The following is a 22,233-nucleotide window of genomic DNA, read 5'->3' on the forward strand; positions in this document are numbered from 1 at the left end:
TTTATTAATGATTAAATTAATAAATATTAAATATTATTTTATTATTTAAAATTATTTGTATAATATTTTTAAATATTATTATAAAAAAAATTATCAATAATAAAATGAAAATATTTATATTACATTTTTAATTAAGATAATAATAATAACAATTTACCAAAAATCGAAATTTTGTGGAGGAACGAACTGATATGTAATGGTAGAGGAACATTGAACGAGAGATTGGAGTGTCGTTTTGGATTTCCTTATGGATTTTGAAATTTGGAGTGGGAATTCAAATAGGTTTGGGACATAAATTATATTATCAAACATCAATTTTGGTATTCATTTTCACAAACCAGTTATCGGATCAAATATTAAATGTCAATTAAAGTGGTGAAAACTAAGAGACGGATTAAAACAAAATTTGTATGACTATGTTTTTTGTGAGACGGTCTCACGAATTTTTATCTGTGAGACGGATCAATCCTACCGATATTCACGATAAAAATTAATACTCTTAACATAAAAAATAATATTTTTTCATGGATGACCCAAATAAGAGATCCATATCACAAAATACGACTCGTGAGACCGTCTCACACAAGTTTTTGCCAATTTGTAAAATATGTATTTAAAAAATATCGAATGGACCAATAACCACCATAAATATTAAGAGACGGATTAAAACAAAATTTGTAGAATATGTATTTAAAATATATCGAATGGACCAAATAACCACCATAAATATTAACTGCAATTTCGTTATATAGACAAAGACATTTCAAGCACCTTACTTTCACGTCAAACGAACATCCAAAATATTATATGAAATTATTATAAATTAATAGCTATAACTAATAACTCAATTAAATTTATGTTTTGTATATTGATAGGATTTAATAAGTATGTGTAAAATTAGATAAAAATTCACACATGATTCGTTGATCTAATCAATTGATTATAAAAATTTTATATGACTTTATTAAAAATTAATTTTAGATTCATAATGTAAGACTATTGAGATGTTATTTGTTGAAAGATTAACCATATGTAAGAAATTAATCATATCCACGTTAAAGAAGCGATGGTATCAAATGAATTATGAATCTTATGTTAGCGAAATTGCTAATAGAAAGACAAAACAATAAGTTTGAAAGTATGAGTATCGTTTATCTAAGAACAAAATCAAACCGAGCTCCAATTCAAATCATGCCCTTGATTTGCACCTCTCGTCATGTCGACGTCCGCGAGAAAGTCTCTTAACCAATTATTCTTATATTTTCATAAAGTGTAACACAATATAAATTCTTATATAACACACATGAAAAGTCTATTAACAAAAAATCCATATAACACCTTATATATAAAAAATAATTACTAACATTACGTGGAACTAGATTAATGTGTATATGTTATAGGTGTAATTATTATATTTTTAAAATATGTGAATTGCCAATATGGCTTTTGACAAGCAAAACATTATTTAAAGTAAAAATTGAGATGAAAAATTATTATATTATATTTTCTTATTAATAATAAAAAAGCAAAATTCGGGGAAAAAAAATCAACCAAACAACATGAAAAGAAATACTAAAAAATGTTTTATAATCTTGTCTAAGAGATTCTACTGAAACTAAAACTAAATTTACGAGTTGATTTTATATATAGATATTTGTTTCGAGATATTTGTTTCAACCATACATATACGAACTTTTTCCTCACTCAAATTTGATTAAAATTTTATGAGTTTTAATAATTTATTAATATTATATAATTATATATTAAATGTATACAAGGCTTTCAAACTTTTCGAATTTTATAACTTCATTATAAAAATAATTAGAATAGTTTACAAATAAGTTCAAACATTTAAAAATCTTAATAAAACCGCGAGAGTTATTATTATTATTCATATATTTAATACACAACAAGTAAAGCTTATGAAAAAGCTTTCAGTAGTATTTAGTCGATCCGACATAAGATTTGGGAAAGAAGCAAGTATTCAATCATGAAACATCACAGTTCCTCCGGCGGAAATCTTATTTAAAAAAGTCGGCGAAAGAGGGAAGCTTCATCTCTCCCTTCTGAGAAAGGGGAATGGTTATGTTTCCGACGACGGGAAGATCCACGATGAGCTTGATTTCGAGCAAGTAGTCCACATCCCAATCTGCGCCGATGTCCTTTATCAAGCTCACTAGCACACTGTGTGGCACTTTTATCCCTACGTCTAGCATCGTATCGTCGTTCCCTTTCAAAGATCCTGGATCCGGAACCACACCCGAAGCTATTATCCTACATGTATCACATCATCCAGATTCTAGTTAAATCAATTCATGTTTCAACACAGTTAGATTTTGTTTAATTAACTTGTTGTGTACATTTTGGTCGGTAATGTTAATTACTTGTGAATTCTAATGATTCGAGTGAAATAAAAAATCAATTCGAGATATGTTCTGATTGAGCGAAATTATACAAAAGAAGAAAAAACCTGTCGACGCTTTTGAGTGAGTACTTGATGTCGCAGATGGGAACGGAGACGCCGTAAGGATTCTTGACGGAGATCTTCGCCAAATAAGTGATTCCCTGACTGCCCACGTCCTTCAGATCGACGTCCGTTATCGAAGCTTCAGGCTTCTTAACGTCAGCCACTTTGTCTGCTACAAAATTCTTAGCCTTGTCCACCAAATTCATTTTCAATTTTGTTATTTTCGATTAAAATGTGATAACAATTATAGTTATGGAAACTGTGAATGTGGGGTTTATGAATTTATAATGAAGGGGGAAAAAAGAACACGTGTTGGATTCTGGGCACCTGGTCCATGTAGCGACATCTGTGTAAAATTGTTGGGACAGAAAAGCGAGGAATTCGGTGATGCAAACGCGTGTTAAGGTGTCACCAAGCATTGTCATTTAGACAAAGAAATAAATATCAATTCCCACAACATAGGTGGAGCTAGTTAATTTTTTTTATTTTTATTTTTTGAAAAAAAATAAAAATAAATCGATTCCTTTAACATCTGCATTTGCTTCATACGAATAGACTATACGGATTTTAAATTTTATGAAACTATCTCATATGTTAATTTTATAAAATATATATTATATTTGAGTCACTTATAAAAAATATTACTTTTTATGTCAAAAATATTACTTTTTATTGTAAATATGGAGATGATTGACCTATCTCACAAATAAAATTACGTAATACTGTTTCACAAGAGACCTACTATTTTATTTGTAAGGAGAGAAAAAACAATAAATTAGCTCAAGTTTTAGTAAATTCTTTTAAATTATAAGAAGGAGATTGCGATACCGGAGGTCCGGCACTGAAAATAATTAGGCGGCCGGTGATGTTGGGATATATATCCATCGGCTGCAATGGTGATGGAGTTTATGTGGTTTTATGATTTTAGATTCATTTGGATAAATGAGAGAACCACATTAGCTACAAATATGCATTTTGATTTTTTGAATAATTTTTCAATTGTGATTTGAGATTGTATTTTTGCATCTCTTAAAACATTTGACGAAGAATTAATTGAAATTTTGGCCTCTAACATGGAGATCTATTTTGCATTTGTTCAATATTGTTTTATTTTCTCAATATAAATGATGAAAATCTCTCTTTTTTTGTTTTGTTTTGTTTTGCATGATAATCATGTTGCACACACTCGTGCTAGAGTTAGGACTTAGGAGCCGTCCATGTGGGCCGGAAACAATTTTTCCATGTTTCTTTTAAAAATAAAACTTTGTCCCACAAATATAGAGTATGCCTAATCATCATATTATATAGGATATATTTTAGTAATTTATTAAATATTATAACTTGATAATTTATTAAATATTATAACTTATTTCAAAATTAATTCTTGAACTACTTGGAAAAAATAAATCACTAGCATTAGGAATAAATTTTAAACTTAGAGTATTTAGTTGAATAATACTTCATTTGGTTGGAGAATTTAACGGAAAAAATATTTTTTTAAAATGCTTTTATTAAAAATTATATTGTTTGGTTACAAATATGTTATAAAAATGCATTTTAAATGCTTTTTTAGATGTTAGAAATTCGGACTTTTGGGTTTCGATTCTATTTTGTGGGGCCCTTAACTCCTAATCGTTATTACAATGCAATTTGATTAGAGTTAATTAATTACAGTGGAAAACGAGATTAAATTTTCTTTACAATGAGCCCAAAACATGTCAACTGTAATTATAATACTAAAAATAGTATATAATCTATTCTCGTCTCAACATGTCACAATATAAAACAAACCCACACGTAATCCAGATCAAAATCATACAAACAAACTCATATCCTCGGGACATGTCCCGGTATATAGATACATAACATATATACTGGGAAAGACCACGAAACCTCAATTCAAACTGTGACTCCCTCCAGAAGTACCATCTCCGGTCTCCTGATATCCAGGAGTACCTGTCATTGTCCACATACAAAGACAACAACAGCCCCATCTGGGGTGATCAAAGCTCAGTCTGAAGCAACCACAATATATACCACATATATCTAAACAATGATATATGATATGCAATGCATGTATGTCGTGGAGGTATCAGGTCAAATGCCCATCCACTGAGCACATGTCAGAGTCAATCGAATCGCTATCAAATCAATGCTCGAGCTGGCACACCGGCCTCAATCAGGGATACTCATATGATAACGTCGACAAAGCGTCATCAAATCCCAAATCTCAATAAATCATCGGGGCCACAAATGACTATGCTTTAAGGGTCATGTAATACCAAACATAGCATTGTGTTCACAAACCCCAGAATCAAATCAAATCATATCAGGGTATCCAAGGATCATAGCTCAACGTGCATGTCATGTATGCCACATCAACTCAACAAATAAGGCATATAGACATGTATCTCAATCCAATCAATCAAACATATAACATATAATACAGATACCTGTCGTATGTTACCCGATCGCAACATACCTCAATTCTTCGTTTCCAATTGATGTAGCTTGAAGATTTCGGTATAATAATCTATCTACATCAATAACATATTCATTTCAATCAATAACATCATTCAAAATCAACAATATAAGTTTCAAATATCATTTGAAACTTTGAAATTTCATATCAAATTGAAATCATAACATAATTCAATTCCGACTTCAGAACGTGGTTCTTTGTCGGTTATTCTACCACATATATGAATCTCGACTTCAAATATATGCTATTCCAGCACTTTAATATTTAGAGCTGCTGAAACCAAAAGAATCTTACCTCAAAAGGAAGCTCTCGACACGATGATTCCGAATATATAATTTGTTTCAAGTTTGGACAACGTTTCGAGGTGCTTTCGTACAAAAGAAATCGATTTCCAACTTTCTTCCTCGAAGCTTCAGCAAAGGAAATGAAGAAATATGTCCAAAACTCATCCTTATCGTTTTTATAACGTGTGCTACAGAGATATTCGCGCATATGCGCGAGGGTAGTTCTGCCCGCGCGCGCAGTTCTGTGCGGATGCGCGTCTTGTTCTGGCCAAAACGCTATTTTAGGTTCCGAATTTGCAAACTTGGTCAACATGAAAGTTGTAGCTCTATGTCTTGGCTTTCATTTGCCACCAACCTCACTCAATTTGGATATTGTATGCGAGAGTTATGCTCATTCTCTCAAAAAGTGTCAGTGCAAGAACTGCAACGCACACGATACACTTCGGGATGATTTTGCCCATATTTTCAAATGGATTTAGACAAAACTCAAAACATGAAAGTTTTAGTACTATGTATTAGCTTTTCAATGGAATTAATCTCATCTCATTTGGACTAACACTCAGATGATTATGCCAAAAACCGTAACATGTGTCATTTTTGTATTGCGGTTCACCATACTTTTCAAACACAAATCAATTTCTAATACAATCTTCCATTATCACCACATATTTTCTCATTTCCATTGTCATGATATACATCATATACGTAATCACATGATAATTTCATGCATTATCGATAATCAACATAAGATTTACGATAATACGATACACGGTCCTTACATATTTAGTTATCAAATGTTCGTTTTTTTACATATATAAAAAAAGCATCTTTAAAAGTCCTAAATCATTTTTGTGACCAATTAAATAATACCTACTTTTTGAACTCATATACACATGCATATAAAAATTAAATGATTTATAGAACATATACTATGATCTAACTTCATTTATATCACGTTGGACGTTGGTGAAATTTACTTGAATACCTAATTTTTATTGCCTTTTCTTGAAATTCATTTACCAATAAATTAAATCATATGTATTAATGAAGAGGAAACTATATTATAATTGTATTCTTATGCTAGTAAAATATAGATTATATATATACCAATTAAAATTTTAAAAACAGCATCCATTCATATAAAAATAATAATAAACACTTCAAATACTAATGTAAAAGTAAGTTGGTACTTTCTTACTTTTCTCTAAAAAAAATCTCGACAGCTTATTTTTTTTAAAAAAAAATTAAAAGCTTTTCTAAAATTATTTTTGACGAATACTTCTAAACATCTTATAAAATTCTATAAATTTACTAGACATTTTAATAACTTAGTCAACACAAAAACTCTTGTGAGAAGGTCTCACAGATCAATTTCGTGGGTCGAATCTCTTATTTGGGTCATTAATAAAAAAATATTACTTTTTATGCTAAGAATATTACTTTTTATTATGAATATCGGTAGGGTTGACCCGTCTCATAAATAAAAATTCGTGAGATCGTCTCACAAGAGACTTACTCTTTAGTCAAACAAGCTCTAAATCTTTATGCATCTTCATTTGCATCGATCAACGACCAAGTAGAATCAGTTGATTCAAATTATTTAAGTTATAGTGTATAAATGCGTGACTTCAGAAATCTCTTTATTTTTTTAAAAAAAAAATAAAAAAAAAACTCATAGATTTTTTTTCCTTCACAATTTCTAATAATTAAACGTGAAAAAAATAAGTTTATTTTAGACGCAGTCTAACCCTTGGAAGTCTTCTAATGTGAATCTATATATAGAAACACAACCACATGGAGTCAAATATAGATTTGAAAGGATCGTCGATGAAATCAAAATATTTAATTAAACAAAGATATTTAATTATGTGAATCTAAATTTTACAATTATTTTAAATTATAAAGCATCAAAAATATTTTCATTCAACAATAAGATAGCACATTAAATCCACAATATATATGTTGGTAACCCAAATTGTATCCAAATTAAGACTAATAATGTGGACATATATGGTTTTTTTTTAGCAAAGAAAGCTTACTAATTTCCACACCAAACCCATGAACGACCTGAGCTTCAAGCCATGTTTTAAATGTATAAACCTAAATCCTTTCCTCATAGAATTTGTTCTAAGTAGATAAAGTTTACATCTTGCACTTTCATGTGAAAATACCTTGTTTGACTTTGTTGTAAATTTCAAACGTATTGAGTGCCGACTACACATTAATTTTGTACAAGTTTGAAATATAACACCACGAAATCTCCTATGCCTTCCTCTCGATTCTCATTTGATATTTGACGTCAAATTCTAACTCATGCGGACAAATTAAATAGCACGCATTATGAGAAAAATAAATAGGCGTTTGACATATATATATATGATGGACGTTGTTGATTGAATTGATTTTAATTTCACACTTCTATAAACTTGAAGTTGGATACAGGGTAGCGATGACTATCTGATTATCTGTATCCTACGTTGAGGATTTATGGTTATCCGAGAAGTCACATTTTTTCCCCAGAAGTTTTTTTTATGAATTATAAAAGGAAAATTGCAATTTTAGTCATGTAAATTAAGACGTTTTGAATTTTAATCAGCTGAATATTGTTTATTTGACATCTATTTTTTTTTTACGTGACTCAAGTGACGAGAACAAACCCATATTACCCACTTAAAAATTCATCTAATAAAAAAGAAAGGAAAAAAATAAAGCAAAATAACCTCAATTACTTCAAAAATAAAGCAAAATAACCTCAATTACTTCAAAATGAGACGAAAGTAGTTTGACGTTTCTCTTTTATTTTTTGTTCATGTAATATTTTAATGTGTGTAATATAAGCTTTACTATCATCACACAGCCACATATGAGAGTATTAATGTCAAATATGTACTATTAGATGAATTTAGTGATTTCGAGCAAAAAAAAAAAAATCAAATTTCCAAAAGAAAACAAATCTTTGACAATTTATATGACCAGAATCCAAAACGAACCAACTTACTAAGCTACAATTGCAATTTTTATCATTATAAATATAAGTTTTTTTGATGTAATAGTCTTATTTCAATTTTCTTCATGATAAACCATTTTTGCTAGCTAACGTATTTTGTGTGAATTTATATATTTGTTTTTTAAAAATTATGTTTGTTTTCGAGTATCGTGAAAGTAGTTTGACATTAAATCCAGCAACAACATAGTGAGGGACAAATTTTCTTTAACTAAGAACAATGAGATCACACTTGAAACAAAATCACACTTGAAACAAAATCGCAATCTAGAGTTTTTATGCAATTCTTGATTCATAGTGAGTGTAAGTTAAAATTTTAAAAGTAATTTTTGATACATGTTTGTAAGTGAAACTGTTAAGATTGGAACGTGAGGGGGGAGAATTATCCAAGTTCCAATCTTAACATATTATCAGAGTCAGGTTCCACCGTTATGTGTTAGATTGTTCATAGTTGTGCCACCCGTTATGTCCATAGTTGGATCATCTGTAAATTTCACGCTCCAGATGTTCATTCCTGGACATGAGGGGTGTGTTAGTTGTCCCATATCGGTTGGATAAAATACCCGAGAGTTGCATATATAGGCATGAACAATCATCCCCATTGAGCTAACTTTTGGGGTTGAGTTAGATCCAAATTCTAATCTTAACAGAAACCATTTTAAACATTATAGAAAGTCGTAAGATAAACAAAAAATATATCATTCGTACGTAAAGTAATATACTATGGAAACTGTTGTATTAAATTTAATAATTACCGCGCAATTTTAGATGTAAATGCTTGTTAATCGATCGTAATTATATTTCGCCACCATAATTAAGCTAATTATTGTATTTCACAAAATAGACAAGAAACTAACTAACTCCATTATTAATCTACTTATTAATGGCCTTGATTAATTCTTCCAACACGCTAAATATTATGTCATAGATTTACAGCTAAATCCCATAATTATCATTGGATTTTAAGTCAATCGATTAATTTGACTCTCGATCATTAAATTATACATACTCGATATATGTCCTTGTTTTAACGTCACTACAAAAAAAAAAAAAAGAAGAGTAGCGACGCTAAAACCGTCGCTAAAACTGTCGCTAAAAGGGTAAGGCGACGGTTGTAGCGACGGTTTGGAGATCCGTAACAGGAGGTCGCGTCGCTATCTATCAGCGACGTTTTCTCAAAAACCGTCGCCCGTAGCGACGGTATTATTGAACAACACCGTCGCTATTTTAGCGACGGTTAACGAAGAAACCGTCGCTACTTTAGCGACGGTTATAAATACACCGTCGCTAATAATAAAAGCGACGGGTTTCGAAAAAACCGTTGCTATATGAAGCGACGGTTTTCAAAAAACCGTCGTTATATTAAGCAACGGTTTTTCAAAAAACCGTAGCTTAATGAAGCGACGGTTTTCGATAGATAAGAAATTAAAATTAATCAAAATACTACGCCAAATTTCATAGATACAATACACCGAAAAAATTAAAATTAAATATTAAATTTTCTGTAAAAAAACGCATTAAAAACTTAACTTGCGTGAAGATATTCAGATCCACGTAACGCTGGAAGATCACACCGACGAACAAATCTACAAAATTAAAACAAAAATATGTTAGTACAAAGTAAAAAACCGATAATGCGAAAAAATCGATAGACTTTCGCTACAATGTAAAAAAAACCGAAAAGGCGAAAATCGCTAAAGTAAAAATGGTCGAGAACTTCGGTATATAAAGATTAATCATAGGGACGGTTACTGAAACAACCGTCGCCATTAGCAACGGTGTTGAGTTAACTGTCGCGTTTAGCGACGGTTTTGTAAAAAAAAGTGGCCGATCTAGATCGACCATTTTTTTTTTCAAATTTAGTTATTTTTTCTTGGGAGTGGAACCAAATATTGCTAAAATGGGCCGATTATTGCTGAACATGGTCGGTTTGAAAGGAAAAAAAAAACTAAAATTTCAGAAGAAGTAACTTTCGTTTTAGTTTAACTTCACTGTGTGATACATGAATATGTAGTTTCTAATCGATGAATAGGGTGTTAATTGTGATTTTGGTTCTCCAACACTAGTCAAATTTTTAAGTCTTGGCTCGACAACTTTTTGTCTTTCGAGTACTGAGCTGTACCAAATATTTACTGGCATGAGCCGATCATTGCTGCGACAAGATGCATGCCGAGTATTACTGACAGTGGTGGATATGAAGAAAAGAGAGCACTAAAATTGCAGAAGAAGCAACTTTTGTTTTAGTTTAACTTCACTTATTATTAACCCATAAAATTTTGTAGTACTTTCTGGTCAATGAAGAGGTGCTCAACTGTCGATATTATAAAGATAATCAAGTGACGGTACGTGGCCGGTGCACAGCCCCATTCACGAGCACTCATTATGCATGCAGCGGTAATAAACATTGCATGTGTGCCCTTTCAAAATCAAACCAGAAGTACTCAAAATAGAAAACTTTAATTGTTGAATCTTGTCACGCGGTGGATATATATACAAACACATATGGAAACCATGAACTAATTATATTATATAAGACATATTCAAATTGTTGGGGGAAAAAAAAAGAGCAATAACGTGTCAATATGTATGTATGTATATAGAATGGAGATACTATACATCCTTTTCCGATTCAAACTCTTTCACTAGAAGAATTATCAATGATTTATGATGGACTTAGACCGATTATTTTTTGAGTTATTGTAATGGATTTCAAATTCTTCTAAATATGAAGTGATTTCGAAAAATACTTTCTTCCCCATCCATAATATACGCAAAGTTTAATGACAAAAACTTGTGTAATACGGTCTCATAGGTCGTATTTTGTGAGACGGATATTTTATTTGGGTCATCCATGAAAAAATATTACTTTTTATGCTAAGAGTATTACTTTTTATTGTGAATATTGGTATAGTTAACCCGTCTCACAGATAAAAATTCGTGAGACCGTTTCACAAGAGACCTATTCAAGTTTAATTTAGTTTTTTTAAAATAATAAAACCGGCTAGATTTGTGAACAGTAGCCACAAAAGAAGGAACAATTAGCTCAATGTTGGAGGCGCGGCAACATGTATGGCTAGAATGGATGTGAACTCAAATTTCTACGAAATTCCAAGTTCCATGTTTAATAAATAATTAATGCAAGAGAAGTGTTGAAAAATGTATCGTCCTATCTCTTCAAACATTCGATGAGTCATTCCTTTTATGTCCTTTCTGCACATTTATATTCCATTTTTGGATACTGTAACCATTATTTTCTCAATTATTGATAGGTCTTGGCACCCATTCCCACCCTCAGCGTAAGTTAAACATCGCATTCGATTCGATATTTTGAAATTTCGGATCGTTAGGATTTTAATTTTGTGTGCTAGCTGGTCGGTATGGCTTAGATTATTTAATCATCTTTAATGATTCATATAATATAAAATTGGACTCACGTGCGAACGGATTTGATAGGGGCAAATCGTGGGCTGCTCGCGTAATTAGCTAGCTGTGGGAAGCGTAATACTGTGAAGGATTGAGTAAATATAATGTAGGGATTCTAAATATATGGAAAAATTATAATTTTAAAAATAATTTAGTCGTTTTCCAATTTTCAATCATATAAATCGTTAAAGTATAGTCGATGTTAGTCCAATCAGTAGGTTTTGTTTTCGGTTTCTATTTTAGTAATTTTTCGTCGAAATACTGTATGCTGAGTAGTTAAATCATGATTACTCATCTATATATAACTCATTCAACCATGATGTATGAATGAATGGTCACGATTCATCACTCAGTTTTCGTGTCAATGATGTCATATACTGAGTGTGTGAGAACACTATCTATGTGAGTAGGATTTACCAAGCCAAAATTGATTAAAATTAACTAAAATAGAACTTATTTGACTAAATTTGAAGTTTAATTTGACAATCTTTACATTAACAAAATTGTAAATTTTTCTCACATATGTTACATCTAAGTGGTGCATTCTTGAGTTAAATTCTCCTATTAGATGTGATGCATGTCTTATTCATAAATTAACGAAGACGAGGCCTGAAAAATATGATAAATACAATTAAGTCTTCGATTTATATATTTCAACTAAAAATAGAAAAGAAATATCTTTCCTTACATGATCTGATGATCTCTCTATTTGAAGGTCAAAATCAATACAACAGAAGGAAAAAAAAAAAAAAAAAAAAAAAAAAAAAAAAANGGAATTGTACGTCTACTTCATCGTTGAATCTCATGTACGTAGGCATGCTTGCCAACAAAGCAATTACCTAAGCATTTGACAGATTATACACGCACTTTTCACGTCTTTTGAACAGTGAAACCGAGTACGTAAGTTCTTTATTCCATCCTCAAACTTCCCTAGGTTAAATCAAGCCATTTTCTTCTAAATTTCCCACTGGTATCTTTCCCTATAAATAGCCATATTTGTCACCTCTTTTTTCATATCTCTTCAAGCGCCAGAGCAGCAAGCTTTTCACACACAAAACACACACTTTAATAATTAAAAAAAGATTGAATAAGTGAAATGGAGCTAAAGGGTAGTTCGAATTTGTCAAAGCTAGCCACTAGCAACGATCATGGCGAAAACTCTCTGTATTTCGAAGGATGGAAAGCTTATGACAATGATCCCTTCCACCCCACAAGAAATCCTGAAGGAGTTATACAGATGGGACTTTCTGAAAATCAGGTATCTGTAAATTAATATATTCGATTAAATCCAATGTCCGTTATTTGTTTGTCCAATTCTTCAGCATTTTTAATTTGTAGCTTTCTGTGGAGTTGATTGAGGATTGGATCAAGAAAAATCCCGGAGCTTCAATCTGTACTCCTGAAGGAATTCTTGCATTCAAGGATATTGCAAATTTTCAAGATTATCATGGCTTGCCTCAATTTAGAAATGTACGTATGAGCTATCACACAAACTTTATAATAATATCAGTCTTTACATGTTATCTTCTGATATATTGGTATGTGGAATTAAAAAAATTCATGTTTTCCCCATAATTTTTATATAGAGCAGATTTGGTTCGATATGTGTGTGTGTATATATATATATATATTTATTTATTTATTTTTGTTTTTTGTACAGGCGGTGGCGAAGTTCATGTGGAAAGTGAGAGGGGGACCAGCCGGCTTTGATCCAGAACGCATAGTAATGGCTGGTGGAGCCACCGGAGCCAGTGAGCTGCTAATGTTCTGCTTGGCCGATCCAGGAGACGGATTCTTGGTCCCCTCGCCTTGTTATCCGGCGTATGTTTCATCATTTTACATGGTTCTTGAATATTATATTTTATCATTAAATTATTTGCAGAAAATATTGAAAAATGCCCTTTAGTAAATTTTTTCTATTTTCAGTATGTTATAAACTAAATATCACGATTTTTATAATAAACGTGAAGATTGCAATTTAGGTATTTTTGGCGTGCTTCTTTGCATTTTAAGTCTTGTTTATTATCAAATTACAGTTTTAGTCATGTATTTTTTTTAATTTATGAAAATTTTAATATTTTTCAATGAGAGTGATAATGTGATACTGCATTCATCGTCATATCGACGCCACATCCACAATACACCGAAAATGTAACTAAAATTGCGGAAAAGAAATCGGACTAAAATTGAAGTTTGTTAACATAAATAATTGAATAAAAAATAGATAAATATTTAGAATCAAAAATGTAATTTTTACTAACAAATTTAGTCATACATTCTTATCCACATTTGTGATCATTAAAAAGGCCATTACTGTTTAGAATGTATTAGATAGACAAAGCCGTAATTGGACTGGGGAATGTCGATTTTAAGAATGTTTTTGAGACAAAAGCCACTATTCTCTGTCATTGGCCCTACCATCTGATACAGCTGTGAATTTCGGACAATTAAATCGCGTATTCAAATTCACCAAAAGTCCAATCAACTAAAGGAGTTGACTACACTAATATAAAAGTCCAAATTTCAACTCCTATACTATTCGCAGGAAATATGTCAACCACATTACGTGGCCTTGACTCATGATCTATTACCACATCACCAAATAGTCCAATGTGTCAACATTCTTGAATTCTAATATATATATATCAACCATTGTATATCTTTGTGTCTTTAGTTGAGGTGTCACTTATTTGTTGGATTTAAATTATATATTTAATAGATGAGTAATATCTCATTGGTGGACACGTGACAATATATCAAAAATATATATATGACTTTTACAAAATGAATTATATATTTGATGATTTAGTTGGAATTATTTTGTACTAATAACTCTCTGGTTGAATTTTGAACAGATTTGATAGGGATTTACGATGGAGAACTGGGGTGCAACTACTGTATGTAGACTGCAAAAGCAGCAACAATTTCCAGCTAACCCAACAGTCCCTAGAAAACGCATATGAAAATGCACGGAAAGCAAACATCAAGGTGAAAGGCCTAATCATAGCAAATCCCTCCAACCCATTAGGCACAACAATGGATAAGGCAACCTTCAAAATGCTGGTGAAGTTCATAAATGACAAGAAAATCCACCTCGTGTGCGACGAAATATACTCGGCCACAGTCTTTCGTGGCCCAAAATTGGTCAGCGTTTCTGAGATAATCGAAGAAATGGAATGTGATCGTGACCTGATACACATCGTGTACAGTTTGTCTAAAGACATGGGGCTTCCGGGATTCAGGGTCGGCATAATGTACTCCTACAACGACAAAGTTGTGAGCTGTGCTCGTAAGATGTCGAGCTTCGGGCTAATCTCGTCACAGACTCAATATTTTCTAGCATCCATGCTATCAGACGAGGAATTTGTCGAGAAATATCTCTCCGAGAGCGCGATAAGACTAGCGAACCAGCATGACTTGTTCACCCGAGGGTTGGATGAAGTAGGGATCAAGTGTTTAGAAAGCAATGCAGGGTTATACGTTTGGATGGACTTGAGGCCATTATTAAAAGAGGCAACATTTGAAGGTGAAATGGATCTTTGGAGGGTTATCATAAGCGAAGTGAAGCTTAACGTGTCGCCAGGGTCGTCGTTTCACTGCCACGAGCCAGGTTGGTTTAGGGTTTGCTTCGCGAATATGGACTTCAAAACGATGAGAATCGCTCTTGGGAGAATTAGGAAGTTTGTAGTTCAAGAAAATGATCAAATACGACAAGTGAAGAAGCAAAAGAAGACCAGCCAAGGACACCTAACCCTAAGTTTTTCTTCACAAATGTATGATGAAACTTGGGTGGTTTCGTCACCTCGTATGCTGTCCCCTCGCTCTCCACTCCCTCAATCGCCCCTCCTTCGTGCAAGGACCTAGCTATCCACACTGAAACTACCATTTCTACTATATTAACTATTAATCGATCGTCCTTTATTATTTAAAATAAATTAACCAAAAAATTGTTTTTTGCCTTCGAAAATTGGTTCTTGTCTGCCAACGAAAGGTTTATGGCCGGTTGTGTTTTTGAAGTATTATTACCTCATTGTATGTGGCTATCATATGTAATATTTTTTTGGTAGTTGGACGTAGGGACGATATATCATCGTTACAAGATGATTGTACGCACACATGCATTCTCGATATAATATTATATGTTGTCTAATAAATTGATATTGATGTATATTAAATGTGTACTAGCTGCTAGTATGTGGAAAGAAATGTTATTTTATTCTTGATTTATAGGTATAATGCAATATTCAATTTTTATACACGACTTGGTTTACCATTTTTCCTTGTTCCCAAGCCGTCAAGGAACAGAACCAATGGGAGTCGGTGAATGACTTGTTTTGTAAAAAAATGATTAAAAAAAGTTTTTTTGTAAGAAAAATCTAACATTTAGTTGTGTAGTCTTTTGAATAGCCCCCTGGCTCCTCCACGCTCACTCGGTACATTGTTCACATTTACAAGTCTCGTCTTCCGGGCCCAGTTTCATTTGGAAAGTATAAATGGCCGGAGATGGTTAGGTAGGGTACCATTATTACACACACATATGAATTGCTCGAATTAATCGATCGAACCGAACCAATTCAGAAATTCGATTCGGTTATTTCGGAAATTCGATTTTCAAATTTTAAAAAAAAATCGGTTATATCGATTAATTCGGTTTGGTTACGGTTTTCAAAATTTTAAAATGGGTTAACCGAATTAACCAATATAATAAATACTATTATTTAATAAATTTATATTGTTTATCAATTTATATATTTTTTTAAATTTTTAATTTTAAAAAATCAACCTTAATTCTAATATAATTCTAAACACATTGATTTTCTCGTCCTCATTTCTCTATTCTCCACTCTTGACTTCATTCGCCGCTCACCCATCTCTCGTCACCGGTCGAGACGCCGCCCACCAATGTTATGTTATTTAAAAAAACAATCAGAGATAAATTTGACACTGGTTTCAAACATCGGGCATGGAAATAAATTCTACCCTGCCAAATCTTGTCGCACACATTTAATTGTCTTGATCGGGATTGTGTTTCTCCATTTGTATTTTGATAATAGTGAACGTTAATTAAGTCACTTTCCAAGCCACACTTTCTCGTATACACATAAATATTAAATTTTAAAAAAAATTAAAAGATGAGGGAAAAAAGATAACTTAGTAATAAATTACTAGTAAATTTATAAAATAAATAATTACACTTGAATAATTTATGGTCATATATCTTTTGTCATAGTTTTTTATGTACTAAATAGAGGGATATTTTTAACTACAAATATCGAAAATATTGAAAGGTTTTCTCTTTGACACACAAGTCTATATCGGTAGGGTTGACCCGTCTCAAAGATAAAGATTCGTGAGACCGTCTCACAAGAGATCTACTCTTGGTTTAACTGATCTTTAATATAACATATATACATTCTTATATCATAATTTGACTAATTTTTTTTTTATCATTTCTTGTCAAATTATTAAATGTAAATGCGACAACATAAAAAACCATTTGCGCCATATTTTCAAGTCAAAATCCAACAAATATAGGCACCTAAGGTCGAAGAACAATTTTTTCATACAAAGCCGCCTCAGTGCTAAGTGCCCCTTTAATTTTTGTCTTGAACAAGAAAGAAACTAAGACAATTACGTGCACAAGTTCAACCAATGCACCAAGAATAATAATCCAAACTTTATTTAATTCTATACACATATATAAAAAGGTCCTTGAAAAGCTAACGTCCTTTGATGACAACATAAAAGTAGAATTGGTCTGTTAAAGAAGTTTTTCTTGGTATTTGCATTGGTTTTAAACAAAACCGTGATCAACAGAAAAGGAATAGAACCTCTCCTTCACTTATTTTTTCCCATTTTAGCAGATAACGCAGGCGTTCGGGTTCTCTTCTATGCTGTGATGCACGTAGTAGTACGTTTTCATCGGAGGGTAGTATGCCTTGTATGGCATTGCTGGCCAGACTAATACCTCCGGTTCAGTCCTTTTCTCGTCCTTCTTGGCTTCTTCTTTTTTCGGCTCTTCTTTCTTTGGCTCCTCTTTCTTGGGTTCTTCTTTCTTCAGCTCATCTTTTTTGGGTTGTTCTTTCTTTGGCTCCTCTTTCTTCTCAGGTTCTTTGGCTGGTCCAACGGAGATGATGTCAGTTGGCCAATTCTTTTTTCGTAATTTGCTCACCACTCTCACGGGATCAACCGATCCAATTACTGTTAGCTTTTTTCCTTTCACATCAATAGCGATTTCATCAATTCCTACAACAAAATGTAATAAATATTATCAAGTTCAGCATGATTAATCTATGTATATAACATGCAATGGTTGTCAGTCTCTTAGTCGGAGTTAGGATAAAAACCAAGAGAAGAGTACCAACACACTAACCTATCTATGTTAAATAATGCATCTAAGTAATAGTGTCTCATAAACTAATGAACCAATCCATTACTGCCAGTAAAATCTTGAACATCATCATCTTTTGGCTAGGCATCTGACTAAAGGGGAAAACAACACGCCAACCAGAAAATGTCTCTTTGAACAAATTTGATTGAAGTTTATGCACTTCATAAGAAAGATGAAAGACACGCTACTTTGAAGAATTAGTTCGGCTCAATCCATGACTTTTGCATCATAATAGACACCGTCACGTAAAGTGTTGGATCTCGGTATTCTACGCGCCCAAACGCAACGGAAGTTTAAAATTTTATTTTATTTTGACAATCAAAATATGTTTATATTTGTGCACTCGTATGGTTTTATCATAAACATTCATAGGGAGTAAGAAAATTTTTACCTTTGGTGAACAATTTTCACTTGGCTCCAACTTCGCCGGTATAAGCGAATGTAGCTCTTGTTGTAAATCCTTACGAACATTCTTTGATCTCCTAATCCGGTCCACTACTGGAATATTTGTTCCTCTTCTAAATTGAACTAGAAATTTAAAAGAATTTTTACGTAGAGATAGAACACAAAGAAAAATTCGACTCAATAATCTAAGCCAAATTTTTCTTGAATAAGAAAAATATTTCGAGAGCAGCACTTGGAAGAAGTTTTTTTGGGAATAGCAGAAAGACCTTTTATTGTTGACAAGAAAACCAAAAACCCATGCCATATCCTAAGGATAAGAAAATCCTTATTTTAATACTAATAATTCATTTACTTAATTAATTGAATTAATTAAGTCAATGAAATATTCTTATTGCATACCAAATCTTTTTCTTTTCCAAATTACCGAAACATTTTCGAAAACTTGTGGTCTCTTGGAGGCTAGGGTTTAGCTCATCTACTATATATTTTTAATCAAGTGATGACCTAATACACATAATTAACATTAATGAGCTTGATTAATTAATTGGACTAGTCCAACTAGTTTAATTAATTAATCAAAATCCATTAATAACTTTAATTATTTAATATGTTGGACTTGTACTCCTACAAGCCCATTAATTTTAATTTAATAGACTCAACTTTTGAGTTTAATAAATTAAATCTTCAAATTTTATAAATTCAACTATTTGAATTTATTCTCTCTCAACGGGAACAAACGATCCAGTGCTTGTGTGACACTCAATGGTTCAGGGATACAGCTAGTCGTGGGTTCACAACTCCTTGTGATTCAGAATGACATTTATTCTTGTTCGGGCTTACCCTAATTAGCGCCATTCTTTTCATCAACACCTTGATCAAGAATGTCAGAACTCATTTCTGATTGCACCCATCGGATCATGGTAAGAGCGTCTAGTTGCATCGCCCCCTGATCCCCTAGGTATCACTGATAGTGCCTGCAAGAACCAGTCGATTATGATTAACGTACAGTACGGTCCTTTCGTCTCATATATCCCGATCGAATTTGCAACCATTGGTTCATCGAGGGTTGCATATTAATTCGATAACTATGTGATACATATAATAGTGGCATCGCGTGTACTATTGGAGAACTCTTTCTCTAACGTACATCTCATACTCTGGCCAGAGATTCCATGCACTATTATTACATCAGATCACATAGGATATCCACACCCGTAGGTTAGCGGTGAATCCCCGACTACAATGCACTGGCTCATATATGTGTCGCAACTGTACCCAACCTCGCCACCTGATGACTCTCCTGGAGCCGGTAAACGAGTCAAAGCACAGTCCTAGCATATAGAGCCTCAGTGTTGTCCCGGGTCGTAAGGACTTATGGTGTACGATCATAACCACGGACTTATCCTCTCGATGAATGATAACCACTTGGAAAGTCCGAGGGAGGGTTGTTCGGTATAATCATCATATGACTACCCATCTGCATGTTTGGACATCTCTATGTCCTTACCAAGAAACGCAGTACACAACATCACAGATGCTAGTCTCGAGCTCAAGCGACCTTTATCCCTGTTTTAGGCGGCTGAATCGACTAGGAACGAATTTAGAATATGCAGTGTTTACAAATGAGTTTCAACATCGAATTACGATTCATTTGTATTAAAGCATAATCAAGGACTTTATCTATGCTGCTTGCATGGGTATACAGATAAAGTATAACGAAACCATTAAAAAATAAATTATATTAAAATAAAGATTGTTTATTACACTTGAGTAAATAAATTCCCCAGCCAACCGTTGGCTTACAGGGCATCTACTCTAACATAAAGTTCTACAAGAAAAAGAATTTAAATCAATGATCTTACAAATCTTTTTAACTCTTATGATTTAGTTATCCACTAGTACACTTGTGGACAGAACGACGGAAATTTACAAGCATGCGACTTCGTTCTTTCACATGTTAATGCATGTGTGCTTTGCTTACAGACTACTAAGGCAGTAGAGTTGGCAAGATGGGGGCAATCACCCCTCAAATAAAAAAAAGGTTAAACTTATTTGTATTAAATAAAAATTTCAATTTTTGCACCGCGGATGTATAAATAACAGTGAAATAAACAAACATCGCTATTTCAATAAATGCTACTCATGTTCTTCACTGTTGTAGCATAAACTTACTGGCATCGAGAAAAAAGCGAAGGTCATTCTTAGAGAACTTGAATGTGAAACCAATTGATGTATCTATGCCAAAGTTGTCAAACATTATCTATACATTACTGTAATCTCAAAAGGCCATTGCACAACTGTCTGGCTTATTTCCTGCAATCACATATTGGCAATCTTCTGTTTTCTTTTCTTTGCAACAATAAATACATTTAACACCATATCCACCAAAGTAATCTCTTTCTTTCTCCTCCAAAATCACACCATTTATCACCCTACCTTCCTTTTGAAAGCATGTGTGGCATTTGCAATGCAATTTAGCAACAAAGCAATTATACTAGCAATGGCAGATAACTACGCCCATCTATTTTGTTAGGTATAATTATGTAACAAATAATTAGTAGATCTATAATGATAAATTCAAACAAATGTTATACCAAATTGGGAAAATTCTCAATTTGAATAATAAACTATCAGACTAATTGGCTCATGGCGATAATGAAACAGCACAAAAAATCATTCGTACGCGAAAGAGTCGACACAGTTTTTAAAGCCTTCCTCTTGTCTTTGCCATCTTGTAAATCCAATTTCAAGACAAACTTCTGAAAAGTTTCCAAAGATCGTATAAAAATAAACTCAACCCAGAAAAAAAAAACTGAATGCATTTATGCATTCAAGTTCAAAACCATCCAGCCAAACCAATTGAAAAAACACGTTAGTAAAAGATAATGCAACTCTTCAAAAATCCCACTCGAGCCAAAGTGGATACCTATGCTATTTCTTCAAGAAATCAACACCCCATTTGGATTTAAAACCTTTTTTGTATTTTAGAGAATCAACTACTGATTAAAAAGCACAAAAAGAAATGCCGAAAGATACGCATGTGCAAAAGGGGAAACCGAAAGTCGATCATCAGCAGCGCAGCATCAAGAAAACACAGAATGAGGATTAAGAATCAGACCTTCATTTTGTGGGTTGTTCCAAGAATCTTGAATCCGCCTCAAAATGTAGATGAACTCAGATAAAATAAAGAATTTCACTGTTGTTAGCCTTACAAGGTAAAGGAGGGATGGTGAAACTAAAAGGTTGAGAAGAATAGATCAAGAGAATGAGATCAGAGTCAGAGAAAGACAGATGCTGAGAATCATAGGTATCTGCAGAGGAATATGAAATTAATTTTTTAAAAAGTTGTAGAATTGTTGTTCACTCTTCTGTCGGACCGTACGTGTGTTTTTTATATATTTAATTTTGGTACAAAGTCGCTATCTTTGATGTATTTTTTAATAAACTCAAAAATCAATGCAATAATTTATCATTCATAAAATAAATCATATTGAGCAGTAATTTTTTTTATAATATTTGGATGGATATAAATACGTACAATTTCCGTTTTTCTTCAAGAAACGTGACATTTTTCACTTGCTGTCACGTATTTTCGAGTCCCAAAGAATCCCAAAAACAAAATGCATCCCGTGAAAAATCCATCCATGTGATGACTATTTTTCTCTAAAGATTAAATCTTTAAAAAAAATGCTTATTTAAATGTCTCATTAGATTCTTCACTAAATACCACATTAAATGTTACGCTTCGCACTACGGCCTAGAAGATTTTTTTTATCA

General features: G+C 32.5%; 3 protein-coding genes across 3 annotated transcripts; 1 reads left to right on the top strand and 2 right to left on the bottom strand.

Annotated features, from left to right (window-relative positions):
* Window positions 1-1,788: 1,788 nt before the first annotated feature.
* On the bottom strand, window positions 1,789-2,721 carry LOC140988574 (desiccation-related protein PCC27-45-like). Its single transcript, XM_073457584.1, has 2 exons — window positions 2,471-2,721; window positions 1,789-2,274 (listed from the first exon to the last, which is right to left on the bottom strand). Exons 1-2 carry the CDS (start codon window positions 2,671-2,673, stop codon window positions 2,022-2,024), a joined length of 456 nt encoding a protein of 151 aa, XP_073313685.1. The 5' UTR covers window positions 2,674-2,721; the 3' UTR covers window positions 1,789-2,021.
* A 9,782-nt stretch (window positions 2,722-12,503) lies between these two features.
* On the top strand, window positions 12,504-15,735 carry LOC140988775 (1-aminocyclopropane-1-carboxylate synthase-like). The gene is made up of 4 exons (XM_073457850.1): window positions 12,504-12,918; window positions 12,999-13,130; window positions 13,321-13,481; window positions 14,516-15,735. The coding sequence occupies exons 1-4, from the start codon at window positions 12,757-12,759 to the stop codon at window positions 15,522-15,524; spliced, it is 1,464 nt and encodes a 487-aa protein (XP_073313951.1). The 5' UTR covers window positions 12,504-12,756; the 3' UTR covers window positions 15,525-15,735.
* Window positions 15,736-17,324: 1,589 nt separating this feature from the next.
* On the bottom strand, window positions 17,325-21,776 carry LOC140987411 (heavy metal-associated isoprenylated plant protein 39). The gene is made up of 3 exons (XM_073455904.1): window positions 21,575-21,776; window positions 21,140-21,215; window positions 17,325-17,906 (listed from the first exon to the last, which is right to left on the bottom strand). The coding sequence occupies exons 1-3, from the start codon at window positions 21,578-21,580 to the stop codon at window positions 17,518-17,520; spliced, it is 471 nt and encodes a 156-aa protein (XP_073312005.1). The 5' UTR covers window positions 21,581-21,776; the 3' UTR covers window positions 17,325-17,517.
* Between the last annotated feature and the right edge of the window lie 457 nt (window positions 21,777-22,233).

Source organism: Primulina huaijiensis, chromosome 11 (assembly GCF_012295235.1).
Source record: "Primulina huaijiensis isolate GDHJ02 chromosome 11, ASM1229523v2, whole genome shotgun sequence".
Taxonomy (NCBI): domain Eukaryota; kingdom Viridiplantae; phylum Streptophyta; class Magnoliopsida; order Lamiales; family Gesneriaceae; genus Primulina; species Primulina huaijiensis.

Excerpts from the sequence above, each read along its gene's own strand:
- LOC140988574 (XM_073457584.1), bottom strand. The coding sequence starts at position 2,673 with ATGAATTTGGTGGACAAGGCTAAGAATTTTGTAGCAGACAAAGTGGCT. Across the intron at positions 2,275-2,470 it reads TCACTCAAAAGCGTCGACAG|GATAATAGCTTCGGGTGTGG; the intron begins GTTTTTTCTTCT and ends TGATACATGTAG.
- LOC140988775 (XM_073457850.1), top strand. The coding sequence starts at position 12,757 with ATGGAGCTAAAGGGTAGTTCGAATTTGTCAAAGCTAGCCACTAGCAAC. Across the intron at positions 12,919-12,998 it reads TGGGACTTTCTGAAAATCAG|CTTTCTGTGGAGTTGATTGA; the intron begins GTATCTGTAAAT and ends TTTAATTTGTAG. Across the intron at positions 13,131-13,320 it reads GCTTGCCTCAATTTAGAAAT|GCGGTGGCGAAGTTCATGTG; the intron begins GTACGTATGAGC and ends TTTTTTGTACAG.
- LOC140987411 (XM_073455904.1), bottom strand. Across the intron at positions 17,907-21,139 it reads AACTGTGTCGACTCTTTCGC|GAATTGATGAAATCGCTATT; the intron begins GTACGAATGATT and ends ATTTTGTTGTAG.